Raw genomic sequence first — 22,525 nt, forward strand, 5'->3', positions numbered from 1 at the left:
TGGATATGTCTGGGTTTGTCCAGTCGAAGTTGAAGAAGCACTTCTTTGACAGCGACATAGTCACTTTCACATATCTCCACTGCAGGGAAATAACACAATAGAAAGCCCAACCGAAAGCCACAAACGCACGTGGCAGAGGTCGTAGAGTGCAGGTATCCAGTTGCGTTTACGGGGAAGTGCGAAAACACCATACCTGACAAGTGAATGGATCGCTAGGCGCGCACTTTTCGGAGGATCGGACGTTTCTAGTCCACTCTAACAAAGTGCAAACCATGCTCCGACGTCGCGCCGCCGCACTTGACTGTGCTCAAGGCTATGCCTGCCCGTGCCTGCTGCTGCCGCACGAGCGGGTGAGCATGGGATAAATTCCCCGATTTGGCAATATTTTTGGAAATTTCCCTGACAATTCCCGGTTTTCCCGGTTGGTAGACACCCTGTCACTACTGCATAATGCACATTAAGTGCTCCAGGCTAGCAGTGGCACAGCACTGGCTAAACTTCTCATCTGCAGAGGAGGCGCCCAATGGTGCTCGCCAACTTCCCGCGGCTTAATAAACAAACACGCATGTAAAGCCAATTGCAGTGTTCATTTTAGAGAACACAACTGGCCTCACTTTTCTTCTGACAAAAAGGGCTATCGTATCACAAATGCTTGCTCGTCACTTTCTCAAACGGAGCACTTTCCAGTAAGAAACTTGCTTTATTAAAATTATATACAAGATTTGTCTAACCCCTGTGTACTGACATTTTCTAATCGTAAGTGAGATGCCGTGACGATGGCTCTATGTACACTGCATTTTTTACACTGAATTCGGGGCTGTCTCTCAGCTTGACTCTCTTGTTTCAGCCACCTGATGGCTTTTCCTGTGCTTGAATATTTCGGGCAGCAACAGGTACAGCTCCTTGTTGCACTCCTTGCAGAAGTAGGCCTTTTGCGATGGGTCCCGCCGCACTGTCTCTTCGTTGGAGGGTTCCGCTTCATCTTAAAAATAAAAATAAAACAATGACACTTGACATACTTATAAAGGTAGTCTGGAAGTGACCTGCTGATCTTAGCAAGTCACCGGCTATGGTTCAGAAAACAAAACTCCTCTTGCGATGTGCGAGGATTGCACTGCGAAAATTATGGAGTCCACTTAAACTTTGGATTCCGGCCTCAGTCAGCCAGCCTCGCAACAGAATTCTATAAGTGTGTACAGAAACATCTAAGAGACATTGACACCTTGTCCTGTTCTTGAATGTTTCATTATTCTTTGAACATTAAAGTGTATAGATACCAACTGCAATGAGTCATTTGACAGCCTTGCCTGTGGCGCAGACAACTTGCTGAAGGGCACCACCATAATGTATATTGCATACCAACTTGTGAAAAAACAAACAAAATAGCACATAGGTTCTAGGCTTGAGAATTAGTTCTATAATAAAATGTTTAACAAGCTTAAATAAAACAGGTTTCTAATACCTCTATGGAAGACAGCAGATTGCAAGACACACTAGCTGCCATGATCCAGCACATTCAATGATATACTGTGAATAACAAACATTAGGGAAGTTGCTCGAAATTACTACAGAACAATGCCTAGCTGCAGAAAGTGTCTCAAAGATCACAGCATTTCTGGTAAATTAAAATTCCTCCAAAACCAGAGTCGAGCTTCGTTTACCTTTGATGTCGGCGTCTTTGTCGCAGTCATCCAGATGAAGGACAGCATCAATGACCGACAAAGGAAACTCTTCTTCGCAAATGGGACACTTCCACTTTTTATCCGCAAAGGCATCCGCAGACAAGCTAATCTCTTCCAGACTATAAGTAAAAAACAAAATATTATTTTAAGCATGATTACAATACAGTCGAATCTCGTTAACTCCAACTCTCTTAATTCAAACTAACATGCAGGTCTCATCCTATGCGTCTCTATAGGAGAAAACTCCCGTTAATTCAAACTTTGCTTTATTCTAACAAATTTTCGGTCCCCCTCAAGTTTGAATTAACGAGATTTGCGTGTATTTAATTACTGTGTTTCTGAGTGCAACACTATCTCATAAAGTAAGCAGCATCTATAGGAGGACATATGCACTACCGTATTTACTCGCATAATAAATGCACTTTTTTTTCCGAAACATTGACACATTGTAGCGGCAGCTATCTAGCGCCTGAACGGTGCCAAGCTCACGGGACAGGCACGAGCAAGGGACACGAGGTGCCTGGACCCCGAGCTGTACGGACCCTGGGATTTGGTGACAGGCTTTTCAATGAGCTAGTCAAAAGGACAGTGTACATATTGCAAATATGTAGAGTGAGATGTTCCGACCCTCCACTCCTACACATAATTGGGGGGGTGCATTCATTACGCAGGGTAAAATTTTTGCCTTTACACTGCGCAAATGTCATTTTAGGTGCCAATATGACTTGGCAGGGTACTGTGGCACGTTTCCACTGACAGAGGTGCACCCATGGCTGGTCGTGAGCATGTTTTTCTTTTCACTTCTTTTAATTTTTGTGCTCGCCCACCGAGACGCCCAACCACTTTTTTTAATGAATTTCAGGAGGCAGGGGGTGGGCGATGACTCAGAATATTGCGGTAGTTCAAGCCTGTGATTTTAGAAATATTTTCTCATGAATCCGAGCTTGACAAGAATACTGACTTTTCTTATGGCTAATTACACCTCACTTAACCTCTTGCTAAATTTCTCATCTACAGTGGAGACACAGCATCCATGGATCTAGTACTACTGTGCACTAGTTCATTTTATGAAAAAAGAGCTCAGAAGCAGGCAATCAATAAAATTGCCAGAACAAACCTGCCAAATGTGAAGAACTCGCTGAGGAAGACACCCCCCTTCTTGGAGTTGACCTTGAAGCGTTCCTCTGGCAGTGAATCGTCGTCTTGTGCTAGGGCTCTAAATGCTGAAAACAGACGCCATATATTTGATATAGCCGCATTTTTCTTCACCCTTCTTGCGTTCCTTGACATGTGCAGATAGGGACAGAACATTTCGGGCGCTTATGATGCTTGCTACAAAGTTACTGTCCCCACGTGTAAATTCTTACTAGCATTCGTTAACCTCCAATGAACGTGATAACCGCAGTCACACAGTTCTGGGTTTAGTCAATAGCTATAAAGCGGCTTTAAAAATCCCCCGTTACAATGGCTTTTCCACATGACGCACCTGCACTGCGATTGTGTGGAGCGTAGCACAACCACAAAGCGGACTGAAAAACGGAAGTCAACATTTCCGCCTTGAGAAACCTTCGTCTGCTGCGAGTGGCAGCCAAGGCACCCTTCCTAGTCTTGGCATTGATGCAGTAAAGCAGTGCAAGAGCCTACAGGCCTTGGGAACCACTACGTGCATACTAGGTGGTGTATAGCACGTTGCTGTGGGTCGCCAGATGGCTCGGCTCTTCTAAAATAGTGCTTAAACTATGCGTGAGGATCTTATAAGCAGCCTGCATTGTACTACAACACCAGAGTGTTGGGATGTCCCCGCACCTTGCGCTCCAGTGTAAAGGTGTTTCACGTCGGCGGGGAGAAGTCGCCGCACCGTGTAGGCAATCTCTGTTCGAAGGACTGCGTCGAACCTGCGCCGAAGTTTACGCTGCAGGTGGAGCGTTTCCGGACTGGGCTCCCGCTTGCCCTCCGTTTCCACCGTCTCTGCAAAGAGGTTTGGGAGGAAGGGACGATCGTCCAGATATGTAAGGTAGGTCTTTTTGACTCTTAAGGGCTACAGCAGGCTCGCGATAATTCAAACTCGGGTATCTCATACTTCTGGTTAATTCAAACAAATTCAAGAAAAGTTGGTTGTCGCGTTGTTTTTAATGTATTCATAAGCCGGTTAATTCGAACAGTGTTTTCGTGTAATTCTTACTTGTTCTCGTGGCCCCGTTAAATGCGCTTCTTTCCGAGCACCGGTGCGCTGCAGAGAAGCAACACCCACGGAGCTTGATTCCAAGGGTGTTGCTTCTCCACAGTGCACCGATGCTCAGTGAGAAGCGCACTCAACGGTGCTCAAGCAGAGCACACAAGAGCTATGAAAATGGGCATCATGCGGAAATTTCTGTAGGAGCTCGCGCAGACGCTGTGTGAAGTGACTCGGACAACGTCTCGGGCACACTGAACGTTTATTCGTGGGCTCTGCCTCTTTTTAACAGCTTGGCATGTTAGTGAACGAAAGAAAGAACAGAATAACGAAAGGAAGGGAAAAGTAAATTAGGAGCAGATAACAGCCGCGTCATCATCAGTCGCAGCACGGGTCGCACAGTCATTGCTTGACATAGCACTGTGACGTAGTGGCATGGCACATGTCCATGTCGCAGCAGGCACGTAGCCAGGATTTCGTTTTGAGGGGGAGGGGGTGACTTACCCATGGCAAAACATCATAGATGGGGGGGGGGGGGGAGGGAAGAGAGGGGGTCCCAGCAAAACTGAGGATTTTGGGGGGGGTCCAGGCCCCCTGGGCCACCCCCCCTGGCTACGTGCCTGCGTCACAGTGTCTGCGCAAGTTATGAAAACTGCCATACGGTGCCAGTTTTCATTGCTCGTGTCCCTTGCGTATTAGTCCACACTAGACAACTTCTTGGCCTGACGAACAAACTTAATTTTGTTTTGAGCTGTCATGTACTGTCTAAGCAGTTCACCATAAACAATGTTTTTGAGAGATAGATAAACTTATGTCATACATTTCACAAAAGTTTCATGCGTGACAGCAGGTCTATGTAGAGGAATTAAATATCTGCTTTGTATCTGTAGCCACTCATATGACAAATCATAACTTTGTCTTGCATCATATTTAATGAATTTTTTATAATTCAAAGAAAATTTGTTGCCTTTTGAAGTTTGAATGAATGAATGTCTAATGTATTCAAAGGTACGGAAGATTGGTTTTGAAGAATCCGTTGACCTATCCAAAAGCTGGTTGTCTGAACACCGAAAAGCTTCAATGGTTTTTTTTTTTTTTTTTATGGCCAGGAGCTTGAAAACTCTGATATCTAAAATATGATACACGTTCAATCCAGAGAGTTTGTACGGGATTGAATAAAATATAAAATTTTAAATGCAACAAAACAGGAAACAAAAACAAAAAACAGAAGAGTTGAGAGGTGTGTGCCTCCAAGAGACAATGCCCAAAATGTCCAGAAGACAGACAGCAAAACGAAAAGCACGAGAAAACTAACTTGACCTGTCTAGGATTTTTGTTCGGTGAACAAACACTTCTATCGTTTGAACAAAATTTTGGTGTTGCGAAGGTTGTTGGAGAAAAAGCCACTTTCAAGACCGACATGAAGATATACGCTTTTTCTTCCTTTTATAGTGCGTTCGGATACATTAAACAAAAAGGTCCGTTCCTAAATGCATGTACGTTGCAGTTCGTGACCTGTACTGCAGTGGAGCAAGCAGAACAATCCAGATCCGACTACACTGGCCAAAAGGTGCAGAAGACTGTGGATGCTACCATACATACTTTCAGGGACAGCTATGAGACGGGCATGTCTACTTTCTCATGGTGACCGCGGAAGAGAACCGTTGAGACTTGCAAAAGGAATCCAATGAAGGCGAGCCAAAGATAAGAAAGACAACGCTCAGATCTTCAGCATAGGCCAGTATGTTTCCGAGACTACACAGCATACACACAGGATGTTTCTAATAAAAAAGATTGTCCAATGTACATACAAATGTGGTTATGTGCCGCTGCCATGTTTTTGGCGCATCGACGTCCCCCGGTCAGAGTTGTGCATACCTTCGAGCATCAGGGCAAGGAGTTTCCCGTAGAGCTTGCGGGCGATCAGCACTTTCAGCACCAGTTGGAGCGCTTCGTCCGGATCCGGAAACGTTACCTCAACAAACTCGTCAAAAACCAACCTTAAAAAAAAAAAAAAAAAATGTGAGTTAGCATTATTGATTTAAGTATTGCTCAAAGAACAAACACAAAGATGGGTGAGGCAACACATCTTTCATGTATATCTTCCATGCAATGTGTCTTTTTCTTTGTCTATCAACATCATTCAAATCTACAAACCTACGATACTGCAGAGGGCAATTCTAGTTTTGAAAATATTTGTCGTGGCATTGGCATTTCTTTAATCACGCCTTACAGTTCTCATAAAATCTTTTAAACGTCATCCTCTGAAGCTTTCTATTACACTTTGTTTCATCATTAAATTGGAAGATGCCAGCATACCATGCTTTTCACACTATTTCTGCACCACTGCTATAAGAAGAAGAGGACATTGCAAGTGCACAGAGAAGAAAAAAATATCAGAAGATTGCAGCAATCTAGCTGCGATGTCACAAAGTGTTTTCCAATGACATCTAACAGTGGTAATTCTTGAATTACCAATTTTACAGCAACACCAACTGGAAAAAAAACAAAAAAACTGGTATTGTTGGAAAATTGGGTTTGGGGATTTCTTGGTATATAAAGAAATATGCGCCATTGGAAAAGAGAGAGAAAAAGCTTCTTTCTATGAACTTGTAGGCAAAAGATAGGCCACCATGCACACAAAAGAAACATTGGAAGTTCTCAATTTAGGACACTCCAGCTCAATGGAGCCAACAAGACCTGGCTTTCCTGCTCAAGGGGGTGCCTAAGCTTGCTTGAGCATGAGCTCACATATCTTTGTATGGAAACCTCCTGAACCTGCAATTTCTAAAAAGAGGTCCCTGTATGCTTCCCTTACAAGATTTTCAATTGAATTTTGTAGAACAACCCTATATAAGGCTGTCTAAAGCACTAATACTTTAATTCTCAAAGAGAGTGAAAATATTATAATTTTCGGCTTGAGCGGTGCCTCCAGGTCACACTAAAGGATGATCGCACTGAGGTGCTCTTATCACCCATAATGATGAAGGATAAAATTACAATATAAATGTTCTTGGGGGCATAGAGCTCGAACTTAGAAATCGCGCCGTCAGATAGCCTAACCAATCAATTGACTGCGACATTTAAAGGAGCTGTGCAACAATTTCAGGGCTTTGCTTAAATAATTGTGGAAGTTGATGCCTGACACTTCTGCAGTGAACTACAGAAAACAGATTTTGCCTGGATACCCTAGTTTTTACTTAAAAAAATGAAAAAGATCCAGGTTTTTGCCGCCTCTCAACTCGTGCATCGTCTTCCGGGTCACGTGCACAGTGACGTCACTAGAGTAGGCGCGGAGTTCCGGAAAAGTTCTCTCTTTAGAGCCATCAGCGAGCAGCGAGAACTCATCCGCTGCCGACCGCGTGACCACCCGTCCTTGCCAGTGTGGCGCTGTCCCCCTCCCCCTCCGGCTTCTGGCGGCTGTTCGCGGTTTTGTGGACCTAGGATAGATGGCGCCACTAAAACTCCGTATAATAAAAGTTTTGTCGATGATACCAGGGTGTTGACGCATTTATATATATGTTGGAACGACAAGATTTGTAAAAAGAGTTACCTTTTATCGAGCAGGTATTCGCACAACTTGCTATCTTTCTTACAACGACCCAAGTGACGTCACGCCGCTTGTTTCTCATGGCCGCCGCTCGTGGCTGCAGGTCGGGAAATATTCCAAGTTTTGCCTCGCTATTACGCGGCGGAATCGCAACATTGCGATGAAAAGAGGTGTGTTTTCTGCCATTTGTGACACAGTGCACAATATCAAAAGCAGAAAATGCCAATTCCTTCAACGTTAAAATCGTTTCACAGCTCCTTTAAAGAAAAGGAACGATCAGAAGCCAAAACATTTACCTGGACAGAGTCATACTGGAGTCAATTGCAGATGACACTAGCAGAAGCATCTGCACACACTGAACCCTTAGGCAATTCAGGAGGTATGGCTTTGTTGTTTCCAACAGTGACCTATGGATAGGACAACACTAGAATGAGCTAAAAGTTACAATCTACAACAAGCATACTATAGTCGCTGACAAGGTGAAAATAGCAAAGCGCCGAAGGTAGGATGCTAGCGCCAGAGGTGTGAACACTGAAGCTCCTTCCCAAGCCTCTTCCCTTCCCAAGCTAAGCCATTTCCTTTTATTCTTTCGTTTACGTCTCACAGTGAAGACAGATATTAATTAAAATGAAAGCTGTACCAATGTCCCAGTCATTTAATTAAAAATTCTTTATTCGAAAGCATTAACTGCCCCATGGAGCAAAGCAGGTGTTGTATGTTGCAGCAATATGAGCAAATACATTCCCATTGGCCGTGAGACGTCATGTGCCACTCAAGGTCAAAACGGACGCGTCTCAGAAATAAAACATAAAGAAAAGCACAGCAACGTAGATGCTTTTTCATGGAAGCCGGCAAGGTTGCCGCGCCTGCACAGAGGGGAAGCGTGATGTCACCGCCGGAGCGGCACGTGCAAAAGGAAGACTAGCGTGCTACCTCCGGTTTGACGGTGCGATACAGAGCTGGTGAACGCTCCGTCAGCACGCGCTTAGTGCAAGGTCAGCGCTATGCTTGCAGTGCTCCACTACATGTGTGAACAGGCCTTCATGCTTTCGCATTCCTGCACGTAGGCAATCTGAAGTGTCTTCGTCTAATATTTTTTTATCCTGATCCTAAAAATAAAGTTGCTACAGTATAGACCACTTACAACGTAACCGCTTATAGTGCGGGACCGGGTATAACGCGGCTTTTTTAAACCACCGGTTCACCTCCCATAGAACTCCATGTATTTACATACCGTTTAAAATGCAGGCGCGCGAAGGGAAGTATTGGTTATAGTGTGGTTTTTCGAACAGCCCGGCGGCCGTGCCGACTGACCGACGCAGCAAGCACGCTTCCCCGTGCGGCGCTAGATAACGGCGCGAGCGCGAGCCGCAAGCGGCACCCGCGGGGCAAGGAGGATGTTCGAAGAAGCGGGAAGAAGCGAAGAGAGAGGCTTCAGTTGCCATAGCGACGGAGGGACGCACGCACGTTTCGTTCACGTGCGTGCGTCCCACTACCAACTCGTCCCTCCGCGACGGTTGGAAACAACCGCAACGGCAGACCAATCGCAGGACGAGGAGAAGTGTTTGCGCGCGTTGCATGCCGGTCGCGGGCCGGCTGCTTCTATCCGCAAACATGACGTCGGCTGTGATCGTCGACGTGGTAGACGGCGTGGTGGAGCTCATCGTTCCGCGTCAAAGCGCTATCCTTGACTGTGAATTTTCGTTGTGTGTCGCTATGATCACCCAGCACGTACTAGAACGGAAGATCCACCTACTCGTGCGGCGATGTTGTGGCGGCACTCTCAAGACGGCAGAAACGCCCGTGTCGTTGTGTTTGTTTACTTCGACTACAGTGGTGCTTCCTAAGCATTTGTGTTTTCGAACATCGCCCGGATTTCTTATTTGGAGCATTTCATGCCTGTGCTCAAGTTGAAGGTATTACTGGCGCGTACCGTATAAAGGATGCGAATTTTCACGCGTTTTCATCGCCGGAGAAAAGTGATTAGGGTTAGCAACCCTGAACGCTCGCAACGTCCGTCCGCAACCCGCGACGCCGTTAAAAGGCTCCGCCAGGCAAAAGTCGCTGATTTCTTTCAAAATGTGTGACACACTTGAGAGAAAAGTGTACTAGTCTGGTGAAATAAAGACTTTCCTCAAACTAAGCTTTATTTTTCATCTAACATAAAATAAATTCTTTTACAAAGGTAAGTTGTCTGATAGCATGTATTTTGGCCTGAAAAATTTATGAAAAATTGATGTTTTGGTTATAGCGTGGTACCGCTTATAGTGCGGATTTTCGTGACTCCCGCGACATACGTTATATGCGGTCTACACTGTATACACAGAATGTGTTTCTGCTGCATTCTTCAACACTAGTAATGGATATTGCAGTTAGTTTGTTTTAGAGCGCAGCTCTTAGGCGCCCGTTTCCGGCTTGAGCAACGTCGCTGTCGGCGTGACTGCGCGGTGCATTGATGACGGCGTGACTGCGCGGTCAATGATGACGTCACTGATGACGTCATCATTGACGATGACGTCATCAGTGACGATGACGTCATCAGTGATGTCACGTGACGCCATCGTGATGACGTTATCGTCATCAGGCCCACGGCAGTCACGTGAACCCCGTGAGGTCACGTGACCCCGGTGACGTCACGTGGCCCCGGTGACGTCACGTGACCCTCGTGAGGCGACGGCGACGCCGCTCGGAGGGAGGAGCAGCAGACGGGATGAGGAGGTGAGGAGGAGGGAGGAGGGGGTATACCCTCCCCTCAGTACCCTTTTCTCCTCCTGCTCCTCAAAAGCTGCGCTCTAATTCGGCGTTACAGGGAGTTGTAAACAGCTTTCATTTTTTTCTTTGCTTATACATAGTATGTTTTTTCGTTCCAAACTGTCGTTTTTTATGTGCTGGTGGGCATGTCTCGTATTTCTTGTTTCTGCCCATAAGCTGCACAAACGCGAACTAGTTGAAAATGTTCAAAATGACGCCGGAGCTCCCCTTTAAACACATTCTGTGTTAAAAACTGAAACCCAATTGTCAGCTTGTCGTCGAAGTGGCTGAGGAGCTGCCCTACTCACATGAATGCCACCACCTGATGCTTGGTGCTGACTGGCAGAGAGCTTCGGAAACCGGGCACCGTCAAGACGTCCAAGTCGTCCAGTCGCAGAACGTCCGCATGAAGAGCGAGCACTCCGTTGGGGTGGAGCACCACAAAGCCCTTACCCTGGGAAGAAAGATATTCGAGGATACGGTCAAGCTTTTAGATGGCGCTTCATTCCACTGGCACCACGGCAGAGGCAGAGGCAGACATGTCGGTGCATGCGGGAAAAACGCGGACCTTGGTGTGAAAGACCTGGTCGGAGTCCCTCTTGTAGGAGTTGTGGTCGTCCGAGATTGCGATTTGGGGGTACACGCCAGAGCAGAGGATCAGCTTCATCAGGCTCAGGTCATGGAAACCAAAGCTGCGGCTCCGTTTCAGGAAGCCCTGCGTCCAGGCATAATAGATGGTACATTGGAAAACCTTTTTTTTTTTTTTTTTTTTTTTGTGGGGGAGGGGAAACATACATAACATCCTTAAAAGAGACACTACCCAGAAAAAAAATTTTTTTTGCCAAAAAAGATGATTTTAAAAAATGCCCTATTTACATCTGCCAACATCTAGAGTATTCCCAGAAAGTTTCATTTGTTTACACTGGATAGCTATTTTTCTTTATAAATTATTTTCAGTCCAGCAATGTCAAAGAAAAGGTGGAGGTTCGAGCACCTCGAATGCACTTTTCTCTAACCCTCTTTTTGGCATAAATCCCACCTTAATACAACTACCCTTTCAGTATAAAACTATCAAGAGACCTAATATTTGCAGCTTACATGCCGAACCTTATGGAGCCATTAACAATGAACTTAGATTTTGCATTTTCATGTTCCTTTATTATGAAAAATTTTAATTTGCAAAAATTTGTAAATGTAAAAAAAAAAAAATTGCATAAACCGTTTACTTGAAAAATGCATATTTTTTAAGATTTCTTTTCATAGTAACCGGCAACAGGTATTCCAGTATGCGTTCCAACAAAACAACATGTGGTTATCAACACCTTTTCTCAATGATATACATTGAGCAGATTTTATGCAAAGCTATGCTTTACTTCGTTCTGGGGGTATAGTGGGGCAACTCATAAAATTGGCTCACAGGGCTGAAACTTTGCATGCCCTCCTTCTATATGGCTACAAACACCACATGCAAATATCATGCCGATTGAGTGGGTGGTTCAAAGGTTGACAATCCCAGGTAGTGTCCCCCTCTTAAACAGATATAATGACTACCGTAAACTTTGTTCAAGCGCCCACTATTAACATTTTCCAAACTTGGGATTTCTGCAAACTAATTTCAGTAATTTGTTAAGTGCCCCATATTTAACCGGACAAGCACCCATGTCTAGATTAACCCAGTTTTCAGTTACAGTGGAGTAGGCACTCCCCTGGTATTTTATTGTACTCACATAATTTGTACAACAAGGAGGTTGTAATAAATGAGTTCAAATATGTGAAGAATAGAAGAGTTTCAGAGACACGAGAAGCAAAAAAAAACGCCTGGCTTAGACATTCCATAAAATGTGACGAATGTGCAACAGCACTTGAAGGCATTTTTAATGAGCGGCACTTCCTTTCGGAATAATGTGCAATGTGACACGTAACAAAGAAATAGTGCATCTGAACTTCTCTTTTTCATCCATACACCTGTTCTTTGGGAGTGCATGACACCGTTTTTCCTGAAATGCCTCTACACATACCATCCAGCCATGAATTGCCCCCATGAATACTAGATTACTTTTACTAATATACAGTTCCCATCTTACTAGTAGCAGAAGGGGGGGGGGGGGGGGGAGGAGAAAGAAGAGGGGGAGAGAGAGTGTTAGCACATTGCTAGCATTCCCCCACTTCGCACATGTCAAACAGTGTTAAACCAAAAGCTGCATTCCATGGCTGAGACTTTTTCCCATGGTTTTGCTACAGTGCAACCGATACCAACATGAGCAAGTGAGGTCCGTTGCAGGGTTCCCATACAAAAACTTCTAAGACACGACGAAGACGGCAGGTCGGAACAGACCTGAACCTGGGATGGGTCCTGCTGCAGCCTGAACTCCACGTCCTTGAGGTCTATGGCCTCGTCCTCTTCGTCCTCGTCCCTTCCGGTCGGCCGGAGCACCCGCTTCTTCCGGGGCTCCTTCTGCATCTGCCTCCGCAGGTCCCGCAGCTTGCGCAACTCCCCATGCCGCTGGACGCGCTCCACGCTGCTCGCCGCCTCCACCTGACGCTCCATCAGGCCCACCTCCTGAGCGGGCAAACAAGGGAAGTCACTCGCTGATAACCTGTTGTCTGATAACTCTAGGCACATGAGAATAGTGGATGTTATGCTCGAAGTAAATTTGAAGCGAATAGTGGTTTTGGCAGAATATTTTCGAATTAAATATTGAACAGTTTCTTAGAGCCTTTCGCTACTGCACCAAGCTTAAATAGAAGCCAAGCTGAACTCGTGAAGATTGTACCCAACCTTCATCTTCTCCACTTCAAAGCTCAGTTCGTTTTAATATTACAGCGAAGCTGTTTATGCTGGAGTTCTGTGAATTTTTCGTGTGTCTGTGACAAAAAACTATACTCGCACCGCACCCACGCGCCGCACGTGCCGGCGTCTGCAGCAGTAACTGTTCAAAAGCAAAAGCCCAAAACAAATGGCACCTTGCACGCGCATTTGATAACACTTTATTTTGGTTATTTACTTTGAATCTCTTATACGGGAAAGGCGTGCGTGCACGGCACGTGAAACACCATTTCCTGCATTCTCCTTAAATGCGGCAGGCAGCACGTGTGTGTGCGTACCTTTCGTCACGATGACCACCGATCAAGACAACAAATGTGTTTGTACCTTTGTTCAAATTCTATGTCACTTCTGTCTCATGTGCTAAACAGCTTCGCAGGTCATCCACCTCCACAGAGTGGAATGGCTCCCACATTTAACTATATTAATAAACTGTGGCATGTAAACGAAAAATTTGTCACAGCTATCCTGACCGAGGAGATTTGTAAATCTTTTTCATGTATGCAAATATTATTTCTTCAATTTCAAACATAACAAAAAAGAACTGAGCAGTCCTGTGTTGTTAACGCTGTGGCATAGCTCTGTGGTAGCACCTCTGCTTCGCACACAGCGAACCCAGGTTCGATTCCCACGGGAGGCGGATGAGCTTTTTGAAGGAATTTGCAGCAGTGACGACAGACACCCTACGCTTTGCTATGCCAACTACAACACCAACAACAACTACAACATTAACAATGGACATCATTTGCAGTGGTAGGAGAGAGGGGGGGGTCTGTTATAACAAAATTCATACAAATTAAAAAAAAAAAAGAAGGGATGACGAAATGTTAGTCTAGGTGGCGCAAGCTGCTGCCCGTTACAAAGGGTATAGCCAGAGCCGTATATGTAGAGAGTTTGACAATTCGTTGGGAAGTATAGGAGACAAATGAGGAGGCGCCATTGGCCGAAAGCGAGCTGGGCGTGTTCCAGGCCGTCTTCAGAAATTCGAATGTGACCAACCAGAAGCCGGAAATAATACCCTGGCGGTGGTTGCGAGAAACAAACCTGATAACTGCACTGGAGTAACCCTCGATGGCTGAAAATATGGTGCACGTGATGTTTCAATCATGCTCATCCAAAATGATGGTGGAAGAGTGCGACTAGCGGAATGATCGACATAATCCGTACGCCAAACGCCGAGGGCCGGGAATCTGCCATCCGAGTGGTCACACTCTGTCCCCGCAAAACAAAGTTGAGCGGCGCATTCGTTTCTTATATCTTTCTGCATGATCATGATGAAAACAACACGTGCACCCTATTTTCAACTACGAAGAGTTACTACACTTCACTTTTACGCACTTATTAAAACCATATACGAACATAGACCTTCGATCAGAACTGTTTCTCGCTACCACCGCTAGGGGATTCTTTTCGGCTTCTGGTTAGTCAAGAGAGCATGCCAAGCCCTCTTTCCAAGTCTGCCGCACGCCCTGGCTCTGCCCACGCCTCCCATTGACCAAACTCTCTACAATACGGCTCTGGGTATAGCCATTACCATCCATCCATTCATCCGGGAAGAGCCTATAACAGCTATTGTTGTAAAAAGAGCAGCACCAATGATGAACGCAGGTTGTCAAGGCATCACCGCCTAACATATACTCTTGCATAATTGCGGCGGTTAGCCCTGTTGAGTGTGCTTCTCACTGGGTACCTGCAAACAGTGGAGAAGCAATACCTGCGGAGCCAGTGAACTCCGCAAGAATTGCTTCCCCACAGTGCACAAGTGCTCGGCGAAAAGCACACTCAACGGAGCTAACCTGCGATTATTGAATAGCATATGATTATAAACTACTATTAAAAAATTCAAATAATCGCACAACCCTACTATCGACCAATACACCGGTCTAACGGTAATTTGCTCAATGGAAAAAGAAAATAGTCAGTGGACACTTTGTCATTTTGCAACGACCATTGAGGTCCAATGTAAAATTTTCAGACCAGTAATGGTTTGCAGAGACTGCAGGTCTTGTAGATGAGGATCCCCTTGCTCAAAATAACAATGAAATACGTAGTTAGTAGCGACAGTCACGAATTGAAAGCAATCAGACAAAAAGAGGAGAAGCACCGCTATTGAGCCACAGGTTTCGGGGAAAGCTGTGCAGGTCGCCCTGCTAAATAAAAGACACGACAGTAGAAGCATCAATTTCTGTGCTTTGTAAACATGTTAGAATACCATACCCTCTAGGGGTATGCAAATATTGTTTTAAACCGAATAACGCAATGTAGTCTCCGGCATTGAGAAAGGCAGTGTGTCGTGGATTTCTCTTACACTGCAAGGGTCACAAATGATGCAGCGCCATTCCATTCGAAGCACTGTTCGCACGCCCCAGCATTTGCCCTTAACCAACGCGACCGGTACCCCAGGCTTTCCCGCACGTCACACACGGAGCCAATCGCCGCAATGTGCGAAAGGAGAAGAGTAAACGACTCGGTGCAGATCACATTTAGAGTACTCCAAGCAGCTGAATGCGCAGGCTTACTGAGTGTGACATTTGCAAGCTCGAGACCCCCTGACGGGCAGTCGCCATTATGGGAAGGTAGATAAGAGCTAACACCACCTAGAAAACGAGCCCTGTGCGTTCTTGAACTTCCCCAAGTGAAATACATGTCACAGCTCGAGGAGCACGCGCGGCAAAGCGGCCGAGGCATGCGTCTCGGCCTACTAGCGCCGTGTTTGTCACGAGACGTCGCCAGATGCACTCGTGGCACCACAAACGCGAGCTAGGCAGTGCTGCGTGGATCCACTAGCAATGATATCAGATGAGACAAGGCACAGCCCTCGTCTTCTGTGCAGAGCGCAAGTTCGTCTGCTTCTTTCGCAGGTGGTTGTGGTGACGTCAAAATGCCGAGCTGTGACTGGCTCCGATTGAAGGATGGTGGGTAGACCTCAGAGTAGGCTACCTTGAGGTGTGCCCACTATTTTTCAATGAGAGCCGATCGGAGCTCAGCGTCCTGATGTCACCAAAACTTCCTGCACAAGAAGCAGACAAACTTGCACTCTGCATAGTTGCCAACAGGACGAGAACAGTAGTGCATCTCCTTCGGACTGTAGGCGGTATGGCGAGTGTGCGACGGTGCGGCCCACCTCCAGGAGCTGCCTGAACTGGTTCCTGAGCTTGGTCATCTCGTAGAAGCGCTGCTCCTCCAGGCCCAGCCGGCGGCACCACTTGCGGGTGTCCTCCCCGCGGCCAGACTTCATGGACAGCCACTCGTGGTAGGCATTCAGCAGGGTGAAGGGGTCCCCATGGTCCGAGTCCACATTCTTGCGGGCGGCCTAGGGAGAGTGCGGGCGGGTTACGACCAGGGTTCCGTGTTTTCAGTGAATACCGAGCCGGCTTCTCTCAAAATCGAGAAAGCAGAAGAAAAAATAAAACACCCCATTCGGGCCTGACCTCGAATAGGGAAACCTTCAAGCTTTGCAGGGGCAAGAAAAATGCTATAGGCTTCATACAGTGTTTACCCGGGACACAGCCGTCGCCGAATCGTCTGCGATGCCGTTTCTTTCACTGGAACCACACCCTTTCGTTGTGTTTCCTTTTCGTGTCGGCACGGGGACATTTTACGGGTCTTTGGATCGAGCACAGTTTCCTGACAAACGGGGAATCCCATGCCCGTGTCCTATTTTCTTCGTCTTAAGCCCCAATGAACCCCCGCTTTTTCGTCAGACACCAAAACCTGATACTGAAAAACACTGAATTCGAAGGAAGGAATAAAGCCCCCTGAAACCCATCCCGATCAAACTTAAAGGAAAAAATTGCTTGGCAATTGTGTTGCACAGAGGAAACATTATAGCGTCAGAAACATTTAGTGATACGCCGAGTTTACGGACGCCATACACCTACATTCACGGCGCTCTTCATCACATAGTTTAATGCTTACCATGTGTACATTTGATAGTTGTTCCTAGAATGAAGTGACGCTACCGCTAATTGGGCTGATAAGCCTGGCGATCTTCCAGAGTCTTCCATACTCTCGAGCTCCTTTCCCTCAGTGTGCACAGGTGGCCGTGCCCCTCTTCGCCTACCCCGCTGGTCACACGACCTCTCCGTTTACCAATCAGCGTCGAGCCCCTCAATTCTCCTTTCTTGCTCGACAACCAATCAGTGTCGAGCCTCACGGCCACACTTTTATCCATACTTTTGTCTGGGCTTTATGAAATGCCACATAAATAAACCCACAAAACACAGAAGGCTATAGTTATGACCGGGGTGACCTCCACATCTCTCGAGGGCTCTGAACTTGCCGACATCGGGGAACCGCTGCCTCGGATGGCAACTAAGAAACCCCTCCCAGTCTCAGCACTGACAGAATACGGTAGTGCAGAAGACTTCAGACCTCGTAAACATAAATGTCCATACTAGGGAGCGTCTACGCATCAGTGAGTGGCTCAAATTCGCCAAAATAGCACTTAAACCAGAAGAACATTTCCCCGAGGTCAGAGATGGTCGAAGAAATCTGACGGCTCGGGGAGCCCACGAGAGTACTCTGGGCAATGTTTGTGAATAAAAAATAATAAAACATTTTTGAAGGGCCCATAGGAATGTGATAGCATTTATTGTTGCATTCACGGGCAAGTGCTCGGTCTTGACGAGAAAGAACTGGAGTACATTTATTTTATTTTTCAGCGAAGAACCTTAATTGGCACCAATTTAGGTACCCTGTTAAATTTAGCAGAGAATCTGAATAAGCTCATAGGTCGCGACATCAATTTTTCCGCTAAATTTAGCGAGGACCTGAATTGTTGCATAGGTCGTGACATCAATTTTTCTACTAAATTTAGCGGGAAAACTGTTTTCGTGACATCAGTTTTTCCGCTAGATTTAGCGGAAAACTGAATTGGTGCATAGGTCCTGACACTAATTTTTCCGCTAAATTTAGCGAGGAACCTGAATTGGTGCATAGGTCGTGACATCAATTTTTCTCTATATTTAGTGAGGAAACTGAACTGATGCATAGGTCGTGACACCAATTTTTTCTATAAATTTAGCGGGGAGACTGAATTGGTGCATAGATCATGACACCAATTTTTCCACTAAATTTAATGAGGAACCTGAATTGGTGCATAGGTCGTGACATCAATTTTTCTACTAAATTTACTGGGAAAACTGTTTTCGTGACATCAGTTTTTTTGCTAGATTTAGCAGGAAACTGAATTGGTGCATAGGTCCTGACACTAATTTTTCCGCTAAATTTAGCGAGGAACCTGAATTGGTGCATAGGTCGTGACATCGATTTTTTCTCTATGTTTAGTGAGGAAACTGAATTGATGCATAGGTCGTGACACCAATTTTTTCTATAAATTTCGCGGGGAGCCTGAATTGGTGCATAGGTCGTGACATCAATTTTTTTATATGTTTAGTGAGGAAACTGAATTGATGCATAGGTCATGACACCAATTTTTTCTATACATTTAGCGAGGAACCTGAATTGGTGCATAGGTCGAGACATCAATTTTTTCTCTATGTTTAGTGAGGAAACTGAATTGATGCATAGGTCGTGACACCAATTTTTTCTATAAATTTAGTGGGGAGCCTGAATTGGTGCATAGATCATGACACCAATTTTTCCGCTAAATTTAACGAGGAACCTGAATTGGTGCATAGGTCGTGACACCAATTTTTTCTATAAATTTAGCGGGGAGCCTGAATTGGTGCATAGATCATGACACCAATTTTTCCGCTAAATTTAACGAGGAACCTGAATTGGTGCATAGGTCGTGACATCGATTTTTTCTCTATGTTTAGTGAGGAAACTGAATTGATGCATAGGTCGTGACACCAATTTTTTCTATAAATTTCGCGGGGAGCCTGAATTGGTGCATAGGTCGTGACATCAATTTTTTTTCTGTTTAGTGAGGAAACTGAATTGATGCATAGGTCGTGACACCAATTTTTTCTATACATTTAGCGAGGAACCTGAATTGGTGCATAGGTCGAGACATCAATTTTTTCTCTATGTTTAGTGAGGAAACTGAATTGATGCATAGGTCGTGACACCAATTTTTTCTATAAATTTAGTGGGGAGCCTGAATTGGTGCATAGATCATGACACCAATTTTTCCGCTAAATTTAACGAGGAACCTGAATTGGTGCATAGGTCGTGACACCAATTTTTTCTATAAATTTAACGAGGAACCTGAATTGGTGCATAGGTCGTGACACCAATTTTTTCTATCAATTTAGCAGAGAGCCTGAATTGATGCATAGATCATGACACCAATTTTTCCGCAAAATTTAACGAGGAACCTGAATTGGTGCATAGGTCGTGACACCAATTTTTTCTATAAATTTAGCAGAGAGCCTGAATTGATGCATAGATCATGACACCAATTTTTCCGCTAAATTTAATGAGGAACCTGAATTGGTGCATAGGTCGTGACACCAATTTTTTCTATAAATTTAGCGGGGAGCCTGAATTGGTGCATAGATCATGACACCAATTTTTCCGCTAAATTTAACGAGGAACCTGAATTGGTGCATAGGTCGTGACACCAATTTTTTCTATAAATTTAGCAGAAAGCCTGAATTGATGCATAGATCATGACACCAATTTTTCCGCTAAATTTAACGAGGAATCTGAATTGGTGCATAGGTCGTGACACCAATTTTTTCTATAAATTTAGCAGAGAGCCTGAATTGATGCATAGATCATGACACCAATTTTTCCGCTAAATTTAACGAGGAACCTGAATTGGTGCATAGGTCGTGACACCAATTTGTTCTATAAATTTAGCAGAGAGCCTGAATTGATGCATAGATCATGACACCAATTTTTCCGCTAAATTTAACGAGGAACCTGAATTGGTGCATAGGTCGTGACACCAATTTTTTCTATAAATTTAGCAGAGAGCCTGAATTGATACATAGATCATGACACCAATTTTTCCGCTAAATTTAACGAGGAACCTGAATTGGTGCATAGGTCGTGATACCAATTTGTTCTATAAATTTAGCAGAGAGCCTGAATTGATGCATAGATCATGACACCAATTTTTCCGCTAAATTTAACGAGGAACCTGAATTGGTGCATAGGTCGTGACACCAATTTTTTCTATAAATTTAGCAGAGAGCCTGAATTGATGCATAGATCATGACACCAATTTTTCTGCTAAATTTAACGAGGAACCTGAATTGGTGCATAGGTCGTGATACCAATTTGTTCTATAAATATAGCAGAGCCTGAATTGATGCATAGATCATGACACCAATTTTTCCGCTAAATTTAACGAGGAACCTGAATTGGTGCATAGGTCGTGACACCAATTTTTTCTATAAATTTAGCAGAGCCTGAATTGATGCATAGATCATGACACCAATTTTTCCGCTAAATTTAACGAGGAACCTGAATTGGTGCATAGGTCGTGACACCAATTTTTTCTATAAATTTAGCAGAGAGCCTGAATTGATGCATAGATCATGACACCAATTTTTCCGCTAAATTTAACGAGGAACCTGAATTGGTGCATAGGTCGTGACACCAATTTGTTCTATAAATTTAGCAGAGAGCCTGAATTGATGCATAGGTCATGACACCAATTTTTCCGCTAAATTTAACGAGGAACCTGAATTGGTGCATAGGTCGTGACACCAATTTTTTCTATAAATTTAGCAGAGAGCCTGAATTGATGCATAGATCATGACACCAATTTTTCCGCTAAATTTAACGAGGAACCTGAATTGGTGCATAGGTCGTGACACCAATTTGTTCTATAAATTTAGCAGAGAGCCTGAATTGATGCATAGATCATGACACCAATTTTTCCGCTAAATTTAACGAGGAACCTGAATTGGTGCATCGGTCGTGACACCAATTTGTTCTATAAATTTAGCAGAGAGCCTGAATTGATGCATAGATCATGACACCAATTTTTCCGCTAAATTTAACGAGGAACCTGAATTGGTGCATATGTCGTGATACCAATTTGTTCTATAAATTTAGCAGAGAGCCTGAATTGATGCATAGATCATGACACCAATTTTTCCGTTAAATTTAACGAGGAACCTGAATTGGTGCATAGGTCGTGACACCAATTTTTTCTATCAATTTAGCAGAGAGCCTGAATTGATGCATAGATCATGACACCAATTTTTCCGCAAAATTTAACGAGGAACCTGAATTGGTGCATAGGTCGTGACACCAATTTTTTCTATAAATTTAGCAGAGAGCCTGAATTGATGCATAGATCATGACACCAATTTTTCCGCTAAATTTAACGAGGAACCTGAATCTGTGCATAGGTCGTGACACCAATTTGTTCTATAAATTTAACAGAGAGCCTGAATTGATGCATAGATCATGACACCAATTTTTCCGCTAAATTTAACGAGGAACCTGAATTGGTGCATAGGTCGTGACACCAATTTGTTCTATAAATTTAGCAGAGAGCCTGAATTGATGCATAGATCATGACACCAATTTTTCCGCTAAATTTAACGAGGAACCTGAATTGGTGCATAGGTCGTGACACCAATTTTTTCTATAAATTTAGCAGAGAGCCTGAATTGATGCATAGATCATGACACCAATTTTTCCGCTAAATTTAACGAGGAACCTGAATTGGTGCATAGGTCGTGATACCAATTTGTTCTATAAATTTAGCAGAGCCTGAATTGATGCATAGATCATGACACCAATTTTTCCGCTAAATTTAACGAGGAACCTGAATTGGTGCATAGGTCGTGACACCAATTTTTTCTATAAATTTAGCAGAGCCTGAATTGATGCATAGATCATGACACCAATTTTTCCTCTAAATTTAATGAGGAACCTGAATTGGTGCATAGGTCGTGACACCAATTTTTTCTATAAATTTAGCAGAGAGCCTGAATTGATGCATAGATCATGACACCAATTTTTCCGCTAAATTTAACGAGGAACCTGAATTGGTGCATAGGTCGTGACACCAATTTGTTCTATAAATTTAGCAGAGAGCCTGAATTGATGCATAGATCATGACACCAATTTTTCCGCTAAATTTAACGAGGAACCTGAATTGGTGCATAGGTCTTGACACCAATTTTTTCTATAAATTTAGCAGAGAGCCTGATTGATGCATAGATCATGACACCATTTTTTCTGCTAAATTTAACGAGGAACCTGAATTGGTGCATAGGTCGTGATACCAATTTGTTCTATAAATTTAGCAGAGAGCCTGAATTGATGCATAGATCATGACACCAATTTTTCCGCTAAATTTAACGAGGAACCTGAATTGGTGCATAGGTCGTGACACCAATTTTTTCTATAAATTTAGCAGAGAGCCTGAATTGATGCATAGATCATGACACCAATTTTTCCGCTAAATTTAACGAGGAACCTGAATTGGTGCATAGGTCGTGACACCAATTTGTTCTATAAATTTAGCAGAGAGCCTGAATTGATGCATAGATCATGACACCAATTTTTCCGCTAAATTTAACGAGGAACCTGAATTGGTGCATAGGTCGTGACACCAATTTTTTCTATAAATTTAGCAGAGAGCCTGAATTGATGCATAGATCATGACA

At 44.3% G+C, this 22,525-nt stretch overlaps 1 protein-coding gene across 1 annotated transcript in view; it reads right to left on the reverse strand.

Moving 5' to 3' along the window:
• Positions 1–703: 703 nt before the first annotated feature.
• The window catches only part of LOC120836363 (probable ATP-dependent RNA helicase DHX34), a 38,063-nt gene continuing 16,241 nt past the window's right edge, over positions 704–22,525 (reverse strand). The window contains exons 8-17 of the mRNA XM_040205191.3: positions 16,105–16,293; positions 12,492–12,716; positions 10,725–10,871; positions 10,465–10,610; positions 7,702–7,812; positions 5,734–5,855; positions 3,489–3,650; positions 2,800–2,905; positions 1,662–1,801; positions 704–982 (exon numbers count right to left, since the gene is read on the reverse strand). Of these exons, the coding sequence (XP_040061125.1) occupies positions 825–982; positions 1,662–1,801; positions 2,800–2,905; positions 3,489–3,650; positions 5,734–5,855; positions 7,702–7,812; positions 10,465–10,610; positions 10,725–10,871; positions 12,492–12,716; positions 16,105–16,293 (1,506 nt within the window). The 3' untranslated portion in view covers positions 704–824. The remainder of the gene's footprint in view (positions 983–1,661; positions 1,802–2,799; positions 2,906–3,488; positions 3,651–5,733; positions 5,856–7,701; positions 7,813–10,464; positions 10,611–10,724; positions 10,872–12,491; positions 12,717–16,104; positions 16,294–22,525) is intronic.

Source organism: Ixodes scapularis, unplaced genomic scaffold (assembly GCF_016920785.2).
Source record: "Ixodes scapularis isolate PalLabHiFi unplaced genomic scaffold, ASM1692078v2 PGA_scaffold8__174_contigs__length_109621045, whole genome shotgun sequence".
NCBI classification, from domain to species: Eukaryota; Metazoa; Arthropoda; class Arachnida; order Ixodida; family Ixodidae; genus Ixodes; species Ixodes scapularis.